Raw genomic sequence first — 18,445 nt, 5'->3', positions numbered from 1 at the left:
TCATAACTTCAAGAATATGTGAGATAAGTAGGCCATAGGGTAGACAAGCAGCAGAAAATGATATATCCCTGATACTTTCAAGCATATATTGACGAATATATACAAACCAGTTGAGTCATTTATCGTTCACAAGAAAGTAAAGAACAAAGATATCTCTAGTAGACAAAGTGCTGAGGGACCCAGTCCTAGGAAGTAAAGTGGTGGCTATCATGTGGGTCAAAACCCGGTGTTCAAACTTTAGATTTTTGGGACCAATGTCGGGAGGATTATCAGACAGGAAGGCTTTTACTTCTTCTAAGGAAACTTCAAAGTCTTTTGGCCGGGAATTTTGCACAAAAACCTCATACCCATTAAACTTAGCAGAAAAAATCTTTGTCTACGTCTCGGAATCCGGCAAAAGTTACGAAATATGAATGCTCATTCAACCACGAGCCTAACCATACCAAAATGACTAAATTCTGATAACAATTCGACCCTCAAATTCTCAAATCTATCCAAGAGGATTTTCAAAAATTTTCAACTTAAATCACTAATTAAATGTTAAAAACAGTGATGGATTCGGGTAATCTAACTAAAATTGAGTTAAGAATACTTACCCCAATATTTTTTCCGAACATCTCCCAAAAATCGCCTCTTCCCGAGCTCCAATCCTTCTAAAATGGAGTCCCATTTTCCAGAACTTAAACTCTCTGCCCAGACATTTACTCTACGCGATCGCGAACAATCACACGAGATCGCGAAGCACAGTTTTCCACTGTCCAGGTTTAACCCTACGTGATCGCAAACAATGCCACGTCATCGCGATGCACAAGATTCCAACTCTACGCGATTGCATCCCTCTTCACGCGATCACATAGAGCAAATGCGTGGCCCAGCTTCCTCTCAAGTTTCCCCTACGCGGTCGCAAACAATGCCACGCGATCATGATGCACAGACTGGCCCAAACTACGCGATCGAGGTTGACCTCACGTGATCGCGAAGAACAAAATCAACACTGCCTCAACTAAGCCTATGCGATCGCATCCCAATCTTCGCGATTGTGAAGAAGGTTTGAAACACCAACAAACAGCAGCTACCAGCAGTGCCAAAATGAAGGAAAATAATCTGAATACCATCCGAAATACGCCCGAACCCCTCAGAACCTCAACCAAATATACCAACAAGTCCTAATATATCATACGAATTTAGTCAAGTCTTCAAATCATATCCAACAACACTAAAATCATAATTCACACCCAATTCAAGCTTAATGAAACTTAAGAATTTCTAACTTCTACATTCGATGACGAAACCTACCAAATCAAGTCCGATTGACCTCAAATTTTGCACATAAGTCATAAATGACATAAGGAGCTATGAAAATTTTCAGAACTGGATTCCGATCCCGATATCAAAAAGTCAACTCCCCGGTCAATCTTTGAAACTTAAATTCCTATTTTAGCCATTTCAAACCTAATTTAACTACGGACTTCCAAATAAAATTCTAAACACACTCCTAAGCTCAAAATCTCAATACGGAGTTGTTGGAATCATCAAAATTCTATTCCGGGGTCATTTGTACATAAGTCGATATCCGATCACTATTTGAACTTAAACTTTAAAACCTTGGAACTAAGTATTCCAATTCATTCCAAAACCTCACCGGACCTGAACTGACTACCCCGGTAAGTCACATAACAGTTATAGAGCATATAATGAGCAGTAAATAGGAGAATGAGATTACAACTTTTAAAATGACTGGCCGGGTCGTTATTTTAATGTAAAATCACAGTTGCTTTTATGGATTTTAAGTAGTAATGTGTAGGAGTTACTTTAGTTTATATTGCTTTAGTATGATTTGTAGTACTTGAATTTGTGACTGTTGCTATTGTGGATGTTTAATGAAATTTGATTTCCGTTATATAATGAGTATCATTTAGTATATAATGTTTTTTTTGTTTATGCATATGGTGATACAAGCTTGATCTTATTTAATCGTGCAATATTTAATGAGAAGAAAGTGCATTTCAATATTCAACTTGTGATGGTAATTAATCCCTTACAAATTAAAATTTATGAAAGAGATTATATTATGGAGATTATAGACCCCAACTAATTAATTATTTTTTAAATAAAGCTCATATTGTGATGGTTATACACTGTCACTAATTATTTTTTAAAAATCATAGATCATATTGCGACAGTCACAAAGCACCACAAATTACTATTTTAGCATTGAAATCATATAACGGAGGTTATAAGCCGTCCTTAATTGACTTTAAAACCCCCACTAATCACAAATTTAATTTGCGGAGGTCGTTATGGGGGTTCTTTAAAACTGCCACAAAAAGCCTTGTGGCGATGATAACCATGGCGTTTCTTAAAATTAAACCATTTGTGGGGGTCCAAAACCGTTACAAAATTAAGAAAAAACCTCCACAAATTACACCTTTTCTTGTATCAAATTTTGGAACAACGCAATTTTCGGCAACAACTTTGCAGTAGGAAGAACATCAGTACTCCATCCAGCGGCTACCCGTGCCTCTCCAACAATAGAAGAAGAAATCGAAAAACGAAATCTTGAGAGATGATGATTTGGGGATCTTACGGGTTTGAGAGAGGAGGTCTAGGGTTTTTAAGGCTTTGAGAAGGAGAGACGGAATTTTGAGAGAATTGAGTTCTAATTACAGATCCTTTTAATTTCAGAGTTTTCATTTTTGTTTATTTCATCTTTTTAAGGCAAAGCTAAATGACGTGGTCTACTTCGCTAATTAACAATATTAAGGACCAGAAATCAACTATTTTAGTAGCCGGATTTAGTCCCTACGCTAATCTATATATATATATATATATATATATATATATATATATATATATATATATATATATATATATATATATATATATATATATATCTATAAAGGAGGGCCAAGAGGTTTCTCTTAAGCTAGAATTACCATTTACCTTTTTTCTTAGGTTTTTTACTTTTCTCCTTATTTTTCTTATTCTTTTATTAAGCCACTATGTCTTTTCTGGCGTTTCAAAAGAACTGATCGAACATATGTATTCTTTTGGTTACAGCTTTTCAAACGCCTCGCTTTCTTTTTCCACCGTTTTTAATCGGTCACACTTTTCCGGAATTTAAATAATTACACTTTGAATGTCTTTTGTAACATATTTCACATGAACTTTCATCTTCTGAACTTCACTTCCCACCATCATTTACCCATCTTTCTTTGCCTCCTTTTACTTCACCGTACTAGGAATTGCCTCTTTACATTCTTCTAGTGAAATTAATTGGTCAATGGGTTCTGTTACAAGATCACTTTTCAAGTATTTTCCCCTTTTCTTCATCTAACCAAATTCTTCTTTTGGAGCATATATCCATATGATATGATTAATGGTAACTAGCTAGATCTTCTGGAACTTTTTTTGTATTCCAAGTGTGAGGGATATTTATATATTATATGATCGTATGTCAGAGTAGAATTACATTGAAGAATTTATCTTTTTATTCTCTACTGATTTTCGTTTATGAATAATTGTGTAAACTATTGCATATTCATCTATTTTATTTTCTTAATGTTCTACAATGGTGATTCATCTCATGTTCTGAGATTTTTTTTTATAATAATGAATCTCAAGCGATGCAATATGTCGGTAATTCATCCAAAATAGCTTGCCAACGAGGAGCGATCTTTAAATTTTATAATATAATGAGCAAAGTGATCATTTAAAGTTACATCCTATGATAAGTGTTTACACATTTAAGAATATATACATGTTTGAGAATAGTATTATCTATATGTCACGTCTAATTTTTACAACTCTTTATATGTTCGGTTAAAGGATGGGAAGGCATGAGAAGTTATACTCATTGGCTAATAGAGGATTGTATCCTTTTTTAATTTATATATTTATTTGCTTATAGAAGCGTAGTAACGATCCATGAGCTTCTAAAATAGTATAGTATTTTAAGCATCAAGCTTACTCCTTGCTATTACCTCTTTTTCTCGCAACTAAGAAAAATGTACGCTAATAAATTACTGTTAACTGGCCATATTCTTTGAGCTTCTGTTTATTAGAGCCGCATATATGACCTTTCCATTCTTATCTTTTCGCCTTTTCATGCATTTTAATAAAGTTACTCATTTATGTCTTTATTCCTTCAATTACTTGTTCATTTCGCGAATAATTTATTGTTTTTCCCTAAATCCCAAAATTTGCCGAGAGAAACACTAAATTATTGAGATTTGATATGTTTTTAGTTTAGAGTTGTACCTAACAATCAAAATGAGCCAACGAAACCACACACACAAATGCACTCTTAACATAATTGTGACTGAGTTGGGAATTTTGGATTGGCGCCTGCGGGGATTAGAACAGTGAGAAAATAGGCCGGAAATATACAAAAGAATGGAAAGAATAGAAAAAGAAAATGCCTTAAAGAACAAAATTTATTTGATTGATCTTTTTCTTTTTCTCCTTTACCCATTAATATTTTATCTCAAGTGTACATCCCTGTTGACCTGTTCTTTACATTATATTTTTCTCTCCTTTAATTTTTTTTAAATTTTCTATTTCTTTTACTCAAATTTAAATATTCTGCTGATAAATTTCACATGTGGTGGTAGAAGAACATGAAAAATATTTGCTTAGTACAAATTGATTTTTTAAATAAAAATTATGATATTACATGAAACTATATTTTTCTTTTTTTATATACCGCGTGAAGCGCGAGCATGTATACTAGTTAAAAAATAAAATGGAGAACTAAGGACCAGAAATTAATATCGTCCTTATAAGTAGACTTTTAGGGACGAGATTTGTCACCCGTCGCTAGAATTTGGTCGCTAATAAGTCTTTTTCTTGTAGTGAAATGTTAGTCCGTCACTTGTATTTGTCTTTTTGTTAGGTTGTTCTCTCGATATTTTCTATTCTTTTTTATATGGTGGATTGTTCATTTCTGCCTGTGGACGTAGGTCACTTGACCGAATTACGTTAAATGTTTGTGTCGCTTTTGGTATATTTCTCTTTTATTGTCTGATTTATTGTCGTTCAAAGTTTGATTTACTAGCTTACGTAAGACACCGTATTATTTCGTTCCTAACAAGTATACCAATTCATATATACCAGGATTTAAAATGAATAAAACGTGTGCCATATGATGTAGGTTTACTTATACTTTATTCATAACTAATTAATAATTCTTGAGGAAAAGAATAGTGTTTTACGCCGTAATCTGGAAAAGGAGGCTCAAATGAATAAGTGGAATTGAAGATTAAGACCTAAGATAGCATTTAATGCTAATGACAAAGTCTTTGCATTATCGTGGCATTTGGATTTGGCTTTGGGATGTAATCCAATGGTTAATGCTTACACAAATTCGGTCTACACCGAACGAGGTCGGCCTATAAAAAAAAAGGCCGAATCTGTCGGTTTTTAAAAAAAAAATCAATTTTTTTTTATAAACCTTTTTACTATATTGCGACTACTTTTTTCCACCTATTTCCTATCCCTTATAGTTACGTTGCATGGGTTGTTTACTGGATCGTTCAAGGTTTAGTGATTTCTGCAATATGGGTCATTGCCCATGAATGTGGCCACAATGCCTTTAGTGATTACCATTTGGTAAATGACACTATTGGTTTTATCCTCCATTCTGCACTTTTAGTCCCATATTTCTCATGGAAAAATTGTCATCACTCTAACACTGGTTCCCTTGAACGTGACAATTTTTTTGTGCCAAGGCTTAAATCCGAACTAAGATGGTATTATAAATACTTGAACAATTCATTAGGACAAGCAGTCACACTTGCCTGCACTCTCATTCTTGGTGAGCCTTTGCACTTGGCATTCAATGTCTTCGGCAAACCTAGTGATCTCTTTGCATGTCATTTTCATCCATATGCACCTATATATAATGACAGTGAGAGAAAACAAATTTACATTTCAAATGCAGGTGTCGTCTTGCTTTGGCACAAGGGCTGGCTTGGGTTATATACTTCTATGGGGTACCACTCCTAATTGCGAGAAACCTTTATATATTAACCACTTTTTTGCACCATACTCATCCTTCATTTCCACATTATGATTCATCCGAGTGGGATTGGTTAAGAGGAGCTCTAGCTACTGTAGACAGAGACAATGGTGTTTTACTAAATAAAGTCTCACACCACATTGCAGATACTCATGTTGTGCATCATCTATTCCCAGCCATTCCACATTACCATGCAGTGGAGGCGACCAAAGCTATTTAGCCATTGTTAGGAGAATATTACCAATTTGATAATACCCCAGTTCATAAGGCAATATGGAGGGATTTTACGAAGTGCATCTATGTGGAGAAAGATGAAGGATCTCAAGATAAGGGTGTTTTTTGGTATAAAAATAAGTTCTGAAAGTTGAACACCGATAATTATTTACCTAAATTGGTTTAATGTTCAATAATACTCGTGCTAATAAGTATTTTGGATTGTGTATCGTATTTGTTGTTACTATAAATACAATGTATGCTTTAGTTGTTACTTTATTTAATGTACTTGTTAAATTCTTCATTATGTAACTATGAAAGTTATATAACTATGAAAATGTCCATTTTATAGTATTGTTAAATCCCTCGTTACGTAACTATGAGGCTCAAGCGTTGTTGTAGATGGTGTTTCAAATCAACATTTCTGTTGTGCATAATCACTGAAACTTGGACTACTTAGAGTGTATAATCTGTTGTTAATTATAACAATTCGGACTTTGAGGAAAGCTAAAAGCTAATAACAGTATGATTATATATAGTTGGTGAAATACATTGACAGCCCCTTAAAGTTGGCACGTGAACTGCCAGTATGGTAACAACATTATTGGGGACATTATTTTTTCTCTAACGTACATGTCCATTTATTTGTGCAGATAATAGTGTATATTTCTCGATCAAGAAATGATCAGATTCCACGTATGTGTCTTCATCAGCTAGTTTTTCTAGAGTGATGAGAAAATGGGAACACCTGGTAAAGTACCTCCGCCATCGACAATGAAAACATTGCCCGATACGTATTGCGAAGAATTGTGTATTAAGTACCGGACCACTGATGTTAAAGCTGGATCTGTTGTTCCAAAAGTTCTCAGAGGAACTGCTTTGAAAACAGCATTATGGAAACGTTTCTGTTGGACAAGGTTCTCTGTTATCTCAGATTTGAAAACTCCTGGTGCTATTGAGTTCACTCTGATCTTGTCTACTCCCAATTCTAGGGCCATTATCTGCCATTAGTTTTTTGAATACTTAATGCAAATATATTATAACAGAGAAGAAAATTGCAGATAAATCAATGGTAGATGCAGCCTTGTAGGAATTAAAACCAAGTAAGACAGCAGGTAGTATGTAGTCCAGTGCCTAGCATAGTGGTAGCAAAATGGTTAAAAGAAAACAATTATCCACGGTGGCGGAGTCAGAATTTTCGTTAAGGGGTGTCAAAATATATAAAAATAAACATACAAGAAAATTGAGGAGAGTCAATACATATTATATATACATATAATTCTTTTTACCTACCTGCACAGTGTATTTCCCCCACGACGGGGTGTCAAATAGATTGGATAATGAACTTTTAAAAAATGGGTCAAATATGGATAAGAACCATATTATCCACTTAAAAAATGGATAATCAATAGATAACTAATGGGTTTAACTTTTACATTTGTAAAGTCTCAAATTGGGGATCCTCAAGTTTAGAAGACTAAGAATTCTCCCTAAAGTGATCATATTCAAGAAGTCATGGATAAAATGAATATCCATATTATCTGCCGGTTAACCTGTTTTTATCTGTATTAAATATGGATCGGGTCGGATAATTTATCCGTTTTTGCATTACCCGTTTTCGATCCACCCATAACCGTTTGCCACCCACTGTAGCCACATACAGTGAACGATAGTCAACCGGACATTCTTTATCAGAAATTATACTACTACGTATGAATAAAAAATTACTTTTCGACATGCATGTCAAATCTTGAACACCCTTAATAAAATTCCTGGCATATATATACGCACCTTAGTGACCATGTCAAGAGCTATCTTTGAAGAAGCGTAAGCAAGACTCCCCGGTAATAGTGCACGGTTCAGTGCAGCAGCTGAAGATATATTAATGACAGATCCTCCGCCCTGTTTAGCATCGCGCATGCGTCTACAGACATATTTGGAAACCAGCCAAGCCCCTCTTAGGTTTGTATTAAAGGTATGGTTCCACTCATCCTCTGATAATTTCAGTGAAGAGCTTATACTACCTATATAGATATAGAGTTTTAAGTTTTATGCGTTGATGATAACGTAAAATATACAATTAGATCATCTATGAGATAATTATAAGTATGTATCTTGATAATATAATAGGTAATCTGATAAAGATGATAGAATTATAGTTTTTCATATTTAAGAATAATTAACTTTAAACTTCTCATTTACCTATAGCTTATAAGCAAAATAAATATCTATGTATATAACTTAAATTTTTTCCTTATTAGTTTGATCCAAAAAAAGTAAAGCTTATCATCAAATTTGACCGTGAAGGAAGGAAAGACACTTTGTCATTTCATTTTTTATATAACTTCAATTCAATATGGTAGCACATCTCTATATTTCCTTTATGAGAGGCTTTAAAGCCATAAGTTTCGAAAGCCTTATAGCTACACACATGTTATGGTTATTTACAGAAAACTACTCGCTTCCTCCCAATTTATCTGGCAGTGTTTGACTAAGCATAAAATTTAAGAAAGAAGTAATGATTTTTAAAATTTGTGGTCTAAAATAAGCTATAGATAAATTATTTCTAAATAGAGAACGGTAACATTCTCTTTGGGACGAAATAAAAAGAAAAATATGTCACATAAATTTGGACGGAGGGAGTACAAGTTTTAGAAGTCTTTATTTTTTTTTTAAAAATAAATTGAATAGAGGGAGTAGTAATTTAGAACTTCATAATACACAACCTCTAATGCCGGCATTGTTAACCAAGGCATCAATACGTCCGAAGGCATCCCAAGCTCTTTGTACAGCAGCCTCAATGGTAGCACCATTGGCATTGATGTCAAGCTCAACGGCGAATGCACGTCGGGTGCCGTCTGAATTGATCTCGTCGCAGAGAGATTTGAGGCTGTCAACACGACGAGCGGCAGCAATAATGCTACAGCTGGCTTTCGCCAAGTCGAGACACAACTCTCGCCCAATTCCCGAGGACGCCCCTGTCACCATCACTACTATTCCGCTCAGGTCTTTCCACGGCTCCATTGTTTAATTTAGGTAGTTATGTAGCTAATAATGTAATAGTGCAGAGAGTTAGAGAGTTATATGCATGGCTACGTACGTTTTATAACATTGTTGCGGGCAAGATTGGGAGTCAATTAATTGTTTTACAAAAGGGGAATAGTGCACGCAATTAGTGGCTGTGGCTCTAGGGGATCGTCTAGCCTTAAGCTTACTGTGAACTCAGTGGCTTTTGTTCAAATTTTGTATATTTGTATTAAGAATTTTACTAAATGTTTATAAATATTTAATTATAAACCTAAATTTATATATGTACGACTAGATTTTTTTTAAGTATAGAAACAATAAAAATAAGTGGGCTAGCCTGCGTTTATGGTCAGTGGAAATATTTTGTGGCAGTGGCGGACCACCTAGCTAAACTGGCCTCTACAATCAGGAACGCACTTATTATGAACATCCCTAGCAGTTGATGCTATAGGTTCCTACTATGTGGACAAGTGCCAAATGCCTAGTATTAGCCTATTAGGCTTATATATGATAAGGCCAATTTTTTTATTAGCTAGAAGTAGAGCAGAAGTAGAGCCAATTTTTAGGGGAAGAATTCACTTTTATGGTATTAGCCATTGGAAGGCTTGCCAGGACGTCCAAGGGGTTGTGAGCATGACTGGAAAGGCGCCCATGGCAGATATTATGCATTTACCAAATACAGTTGGGATTGCCAGTTATATAAAGGAAAGCAATGAAACAACGCCAAAGCCTACGCATGCATCGACCTCCCCTCTAAGACGTGGGACAGACCTTTTGACAAAACATGCATAATTGTACATGCGAAACCATTCACATTATCATTTATCATATTATAAACATGAATAAATCCATAACATGAATCATACCATCGAAACATCATATCATTTGAGTGTTTTAAGAGTAAATTTATCTATGGATATACAACGTCTCTCATTTCAATTCATTCCATACAAATTACGATATTTAACTCAATTGAATCGCCTCTCGAAATCGTGATTATCTCTTATTCATCTGTACACCTTCACCCTTTGCATATAATAGTGGTTGATCCAACCCCCGATCAACAGGTCATATATCAATTGATTATGCCATGTATAATGTATTCACTACATATCGCTCATGGGGGCAAATCAACCTTCAAATAGTTGGGGCATATATCAATTTAATTCTCCTATTGTGTATAATGTATTCTCTGAGAGCGGCTAATTGCGTTGGGATCGAAATAACACTGAAAAATAGGTGAAATTGTAGTATATTTCATTATGAATCAGCTATACAATATATAGAGTTACACGGATATGGGAAGATATTTACAATCACAAAGAATATGCTAGTACAATCCTAGAGAATATGCTAATTGATTTACAATTAAGATGACACCTATTAATTGATTACAAGATCCACTCTATGAAAGGAAAGTCAATCAATTTACATAACTCACTCTAACACTCTCCCTCAAAATGGAGCATAAATATCATGCATGCCCATCTTGACCAGTGAGTTATTAAAAGATTGTCTGGAAACATCCTTAGTTAGGATATCGGCCAGCTGCTCTAAGGTCTTCACATATGGAACCTCAATTGTTTTATCCTCAAATTTCTCTTATATGAAATTACGATCAATCGTACGTGTTTAGTATGATCATGTTGAATTGGGTTTTCTGCAATTTAATTGCTGAATGATTGTCGCAAAATAACTTCATAGGTTCGTCAAACGAAAAAACAAGCTCCCCCATAATGCGTTTCAACCACAACAGTGTTAGGGATATATTAAATATGCCCTATATCCAATCTCATATTTGATAATTTGAACATATTTTTGTGAAGGTTATTTGATATAAGAATATATATGGCATTTGATATTCATTTATCATAATTATTATTAATTACTTGATTAATTTAATAATGTCCTTGATTAAATTTTGAGACTTGTCATCATGATGGAATCATGATAATGAGAGTAAAGTCTCTTATAATTTAACCTAAATTTTGTTCTTGATCGTAGGATTATTAATGTCACGACCCCAAATTCCCTCCGTAGGATGTCGTGACGGCACCTAGTCTCTAAGACTAGGTAAGCCTATCAATGCGGAATAACAATAGAAATCTGAAATAAATAATCTTCAAATTCACATAATTACAACTCCCAAAATCCGGTAGAAATAAGTTACAAGCTTCTAAGAATTTATCCTCAATGTATCTACATATCAGGGTCTAAGAAAAATAAGAAAGCAACATAATAATGATAGAAGGAGACTCCGGAGTCTGCGGATGCTAGCAGATTGTCACAACCAGAATTTTCCACCTTCGGACCGTGATGGCGCCTAACATTTCACTTGCTAGGCAAGCCAACGTTAGAATAATATTAACCAATTTTTAGATAATCTTTACATTATTAATAATCAAGGAAACAAAAGCGGAAGCTAAGTTTGAAACATAGTGAAATAATCTATAAAAATAATGGTGTCTAAATACCATCCCAGAATTGGTATCACAAGTGCATGAGCTTCTAGAATAAATACAAATAAAGGTCTGAATAAAGTAAAGTTGTCTGGAAATAAATACACAACTAAAGTAAAATAGACGGGGACTTCAGAACTACGGACGCCATGCAGTTATACCTCAAGTCTCCTCCGAGTAACTGAAATCCGAGCAAGTCTAAGGCACGCCGCTGGGACCAACTCCAAAATCTGCACAAGAAGTGCAGAGTGTAGTATCAGTACAACCGACCCCATGTACTGGTAAGTGCTGAGCCTAACCTCAACGAAGTAGTGACGAGGCTAAGGCGGTTCACTTACATTAACTTGTACGCAATATTAATAACAACTATAAATAATAGAAATAAATCAGGTAACTCATTTATAATAATTGAAGCCAACTCAGCAGTCATAACCAATTATCACTTCCATCAATTCCGTTGCAGCGTGCAACCTGCTCTCACAATATATTCACATTCAATTCTGTTGCAGCGTGCAACCCGCTCTCACAATATATTCACATTCGGTTCTGTTGCGGCGTGCAACCCGCTCCTCCAATATATTCATTTTAATCAAGTCTGTTGTGGCGTGCAACCCGATCCCCCAATATATATATATATATATCGACTTTTAAATAAGTCTGTTGCGGCGTCATACTACACCCTGCACTTGGTGTGTAGATCCAGGTGCTTCTGGACAAAGCTATTTTGAGCTTTTGAAAGCTCTCTTCACACTCATCCGACCACCTAAACGGAGCACCTTTCTGGGCCAATTAAGTCATAGGCGATGCAATAGACGAGTATAACTAACTCAGCAAGTAACGAGCTACACAGTTATAGTTCACTTTCAGTAATTCTAGCAAAGAATAGACATGCTTTCAAATCCAGCAGTTTAAGTCAAATCAATTTTTATACAGTTCATGTTCATGTAATCCAGATATAAAATCTTTTAGAGAATTTCACAACAATGACAGATAGCAACTAAATGCAACAACAAAAGAAAAGCAAGTACAGCCTCTCAGGGAAACAGTCATTCAACTCGTCACATCAGCTCAACCACTCAGCTCTTAGCCCTCAACACTCACACTCAATGGGAACCCGCGCTCACTGGGGGTGTACAGATTTCGAAGGGGCTCCTACAGCCCAAGCGCTATAATCTGCACGGACAACTCACGTGTTGCACGGAAAATTCACGTGCCATAGTATAAATATCTGGATCCACATGGACAACTCACGTGCTATAGTATAATATAAGGATTTGCACGGATAACTCACGTGTTGAACGGACAACTCACGTACTATTGTATAATATCTCACAATCAGGCCTTCGGCCTCGCTCAGTCATAAATCTCTCCATTCTCTCGGGCTCTCAGAAATCATGAAATCGGCCCAAACAACAATGATATAATGCATCAATAATGAACAATAGAGACTGAGATAAAATAATCAAGATGTGACTATGTACAAATAACAATTAAGCAGATAGTTCAACATGTACAAGCCTATGTGGGCCCCAACAGTACCAACATATAGCCTAAACATGGTTTCTAACATGACTTATAGTCAAATTTCCACAACACATAGAGAGCACATAACTATCAACAAGTTATTCAACCTTACAGTTTTCACGGGACGGACCAAGTCACAATCCCCTTGGTGCATGCCCACACACCCATTACCTAGCATGTGCGTCACCTCCAAAATAATTACATGACACAAAATTCGGGGTTTCATATCCTCAGGACCAGATTTATAACTGTTACTTACCTCAAATCGTGAAATTCTTATTCCGCTAAGCCTTTGCCTCATGAATTGGCCTCCAAACGCCTCGAATCTAGTCACGAATAATTTGATTCAGACAATAAAATTTGTTGGAATTAATTCCATAAGAAAATGCAAGTTTTTCCATAAAAATCCGAAATCTAGCTCAAACATTGCCCGTAGGGCCCACGTCTCAGAACCCGACAAAAGTTATAAAATTCTAAAGCTCATTCAACCACGAGTCTATCCATACAAATTTTACCAAAATCCGACCTCAACTCGACCCTCAAATCTACAAATCTTATTTCCAAATGTCTAAGTTCAAATCTCCGATTTACACCTCAAAAACATGTAATGTAGTCGGATTATTCGATGATAATTAAATACTATGGAGTAGAAATGATCACAAGGGACTTACCTCAAGTTTTCCTTGAAAATCTATCAAAAATCACTTCTCCTCAAGCTCCAATTTGTCAAAAATGGCGAATGGGACAAAGTCCCCTGCTTTATAATTCTGCTGAGACAGCCCTTGATTTCTACCTCGATCCTGGGCCTTCGATCGTGTTCCTCGATCCCGGGCCTCGATTCTGACCCTCGATCCTGGCCCTCAACCCCTGGCGTTCGATCCTGCCTTCGATCGTGGCTTCAATCCTGGCCCTCGATCATGGCCCTCGACCCTGCCTTCGATCCTGTTCTCGATCATGGCCCTCGACCCTGCCTTTGATCGTGGATTCGATCCTGGGCTCGATCATAGCCCTATTCTGGGCATGATTCAAGGCTCGATTATGGCTCGATTCTGGGAGAAGGAATTTGCAGCAGAAGGAAATTGCAGCAACTATTTTAGTCTACTTTTTGATCCGTTAACCATTCGAAACTCACCCGAGGCCCTCGGGACCTCAACCAAATATACCAACAAGTCCTTAAACATCATACGAACTTAGTCGAGTCTTTAAATAACATCCAACAACACTAAAAACATGAATCACACATAGATTCAAGCCTTATGAACTTTGAAACTTTCCATTTCTACAAACAACGCTGAAACATATCAAATCACGTCCGATTGACCTCAAAAAATGCACACAAGTCATAAATGACATAACATACCTATTAAAATTTTCAGAATCAAATTTCGACCCCGATATCAAAAAGTCACCCCCCCAGTCAAACTTCCCAAAAATTCAACTTTCGGCATTTCAAGCCTAATTCCTTTACGGACCTCCAACAATTTTTTCGGACATGCTCCTAAGCCCAAAATCACCATATTGAGCTATTGGAATCATAAAAATTCAGATCCGAGGTCGTTTACACCTAAGTCCATATCCGGTCAACCTTTCTAACTTAAAATTTCAATTAAGAGACTAAGTGTCTCGTTTCACTCCGAATTCCTTCCTGATCCGAACCAACTAACCCGGTAAGTCATAAACAACTGCAAAGTATAAATTGAGCATTAAATGGGGTAATGGAGTTATAATACTCAAAACGACCGACCGGGTCGTTACACTAATAATGTAGATAACTTGAACTAAATTCACATGCTATAAAAGATTTGATCTTTATGTTATTAAAAACTATTTTAGTAACAATTTATTCTTACTAAAATTTGAGTTCTTAAATAATAACATATAGGATATTTTATTGTAAAGTTATCCATCAAAATAAATAATTTAATTTATTTCTTATTTATAAGAAGCGGCCTGACAACCAGGAGACTTATAGTTTTAGAATATGTTAAAATTATTTATTGCATTAGATGCATGGATTGGAAGAATTATTTAATTTTACACTAGACACCTAGACTACCCGGGGTAGTATAAAATTTAATAAGTTCTTTGCTTTCATGATGGTTGAACTCAACTATGCCAATAGGATCGACCTGACTACCAGGGGACTATTTGACATAGAGCTATTTAAGGAAATTGTATAGGAATACAATTGGTAAAAGTACCTACCTTTAAAATATATGTGAGAAACGACTTGACTTCCAAGGGGCTCATACATATTGATAAAGGATTCCTTTACTCCACTAAAAGAAATAGAGATTTCTTAAACTATAACGAGGGTAAATAGTTTTAAATAATTGGTGGAAATGTCTTTATGATATATATGTAAATATGTTGTTATATTATTGCCTTTTTTTCCATATTTTAGATTTCTCAATATGTCTGTTATATTACTGCGTGAAATACTTGAGACCAACAAGTTGGTAGGACCAAATTTTGATGACTGGTATAGAAATTTAAGAATTGTTCTCATGCACAAAAAGCTCATTGATGTGATCGATAATGCTGCTAAGATAATCCTACCAGAGAATGATGTTCAAGGCACCAAGGTTTATCAAAAATACTTGGAAGAATGCCTTGCTATTAAACGCATCATTCTCGCTTCTATGAGTTCTAAACATTAAAGGAAATATCAGAATATGGATCCAACTACAATCATTGAATATGTTAAGAAGATGGTTGATACATAGTTGGACATTGAAAACTCTCTAGTTGGATCCCTTGTCAATCATGTGATTGTTCTTACTGAAGAACATGAGAAGTTGGGGTACAAGCTTGGAAAAGAGATTTTTGAAGATTTGATCTTGCAGTCAGTATATGATTGTAACGACCCGGCCAGTCATTTTAAATGTTGTAGCCCCATTTCCCCATTTACTGCTCATTCTGTACTTTATAACTGTTATGTGACCTGCCGGGGTAATTGGTTCGAGTTCGGTAAAGGTTTTACAATGAATTGGAACACTTAGTTCCAAAGTTTAAAACTTAAGTTCAAAAGGTTGGCTGGATGTCGACCTATGTGTAAACGACCCCATAATAGAATTTTGATGATTCCAATAGCTCCGTATGGTAATTTTGGACTTAGGATCATGTCCGGAATTTCATTTGAATGTCCGTAGTTAAATTAGGCTTGAAATGGCTAAAATAGGAATTTAAGTTTGGAAGTTTGACCGAGGAGTTGACTTTTTGATATCGGGGTCCGAATCCTATTCCGAAAATTTGCATAGCTCTGTTATGTAATTTAGGACTTGTGTGCAAAATTTGAGGTCAATCGGACTTGATTTGATAGGTTCCGGCATCGAATGTAGAAGTTGGAAATTCTTAAGTTTCATTAAGCTTGAATTGGGGTGTGATTTCTGATTTAGCATTATTTGATGTTATTTGAGGTTTCGACTAAGTCCTTATGATGTTTTAGGAATTGTTGGTGTATTTGGTTGAGATCCCAAGGGCCTCGGGTCAATTTTGGAAGGTTAACAGATCAATTTCGGACTTGGAATGCTGTTGGAAATTTTCTGATGCCTCTTCTGGTTTCCTTCTTCGCGTTCGCGAAGAGGAAATTTGGACTGGCACATTTTATGCTTTGCCATCGGGACCGAGGGCATACTTTCATGAAGGGTCGAGGTGCAAAGCTTCGCGTTCGCGAAGGGGAAATGACCGGAGAGGATTTTTGTCTTCACGTTCGCGAAGGGCAGCTCGCGTTCGCGAAGGCCAAGCTAGGCAAGGCATCGCGTTCGCGAGGTTGCCTTCGTGTTCGCGAAGGGCAATGTTTGGCAGCACAATTTTGTGCTTCGCGAACGCGAGGCACTGACCACGTTCGCGAAGAAGAAACCACTGGACAGAATGTTTAAGTTCAGAAAATGGGACTTCATCCCATTTTTCGTTTTTACCAAATTGGAGCTCGGAAAGAGGCGAATTTTGGGAGAGTTTCAAGGAAAACAACGGGGTAAGTGTTCTTAACTCAATATTAGTCAAATTACCCGAATCCATGGTTGTTTTTAACATTTAATTGGTGAATTAAGATGGAAGATTTAGAAAATCCTCTTGGATAGATTTGAGGATTTGAGGGTTGAATAGTTATTGGAATTTAGTAATTTTGGTATGGGTAGACTCATGGTTGAGTGCACGTTCATATTTTGTAACTTTCGCCGGATTCCGAGACGTGGGCCCCACGGATGACTTTTGAGTTAATTTCGGATTTTTATTGAAAAATGTAGTATTTTCTTATGAAATTGATTCCTATAATTTTTAGTGATTGTATCGAATTATTTTGGCTAGATTCGAGACATACATAGTTGGATAATCGAGGAAAAAGCCTACTACTGGATTAAATTGGATCAAGTTGAGGTAAGTCTCTTGTCTAATCTTGTGAGGGGGAAATTACCCCATAGGTAATTAAATTAATAATTGCTGCTAAGTGTGGGGGCTACATACGCACGAGGTGACGAGAGTCCGTACGTAGCTACTATTTATGCTAAAGTCTGGGTAGTTTAGGACTCAAATCATGAATTACGTGTGTAAATTATTTTCTTTATTTCATTAAATTATTTGTAATATATATTGTGAATTGTTAGGGAATGATAGTAAAAGATGGGCATCTTATATACTTAATTTTCTGTTTAAATTAATTAATTGTTAAAAGAAATTACTCATCTTCTCGAATTAATCTTATAATAAATATACTCTCATTCCGGAGGTACATAAGAAAATGTCCTCCTTTCTTGTGGAGCGGGCCGAACGCCTCGGCAGTATAGATGCATCTATGGATCGCACCGCACATCCCTCGGCAGTGTACACGACACTCTAAATTGGGTCGTACGACCTCGGCAGAAATCGTGCCTAATAATAATAATAATTACACGATGCCTTGATATTTTAATTGCATCTTGTGAATTTAATTAATAGATTGGAAATTATTGCATTTGAAGGAATTTAATTATTTCTGTTGGTTAAATAAGATTATTGTTAGCCCTACGAATCATGTTGATTTAAATAATTCTACATTTTATTTCAATTTTTATTATTGACCCTTAGTGAGTGTCAAAGTCGACCTCTCGTCTCTACTTTTTCGAGATTAGGCTTAATACTTACTGGGTACACGTTGTTTACGTACTCATGCTACACTTGCTGCACTTTTTGTGCAGGACCTGAGACAGGTGCTATAGTTGGACCT

General features: G+C 35.9%; 1 protein-coding gene and 1 pseudogene across 1 annotated transcript; one reads left to right on the top strand and one right to left on the bottom strand.

Moving 5' to 3' along the window:
• Nucleotides 1-254: 254 nt before the first annotated feature.
• LOC107773240 (delta(12)-fatty-acid desaturase FAD2-like) lies at nt 255-6,428 on the top strand (annotated as a pseudogene).
• A 312-nt stretch (nt 6,429-6,740) lies between these two features.
• Nucleotides 6,741-9,376, bottom strand: LOC107772639 (uncharacterized). Its single transcript, XM_075240854.1, has 3 exons — nt 8,959-9,376; nt 8,024-8,256; nt 6,741-7,233 (listed from the first exon to the last, which is right to left on the bottom strand). Exons 1-3 carry the CDS (start codon nt 9,254-9,256, stop codon nt 6,955-6,957), a joined length of 810 nt encoding a protein of 269 aa, XP_075096955.1. The 5' UTR covers nt 9,257-9,376; the 3' UTR covers nt 6,741-6,954.
• Between the last annotated feature and the right edge of the window lie 9,069 nt (nt 9,377-18,445).

This window comes from Nicotiana tabacum, chromosome 20 (assembly GCF_000715075.1).
Source record: "Nicotiana tabacum cultivar K326 chromosome 20, ASM71507v2, whole genome shotgun sequence".
NCBI lineage: Eukaryota > Viridiplantae > Streptophyta > Magnoliopsida > Solanales > Solanaceae > Nicotiana > Nicotiana tabacum.
Note: the sequence above shows the minus strand (reverse complement) of the source record. Positions and strands in the feature narration are given on the sequence as shown.

Excerpts from the sequence above, each read along its gene's own strand:
- LOC107772639 (XM_075240854.1), bottom strand. The coding sequence starts at position 9,256 with ATGGAGCCGTGGAAAGACCTGAGCGGAATAGTAGTGATGGTGACAGGG. Across the intron at positions 8,257-8,958 it reads TAACAATGCCGGCATTAGAG|GTAGTATAAGCTCTTCACTG; the intron begins GTTGTGTATTAT and ends ATATCTATATAG. Across the intron at positions 7,234-8,023 it reads CTCTTGACATGGTCACTAAG|ATAATGGCCCTAGAATTGGG; the intron begins GTGCGTATATAT and ends AACTAATGGCAG.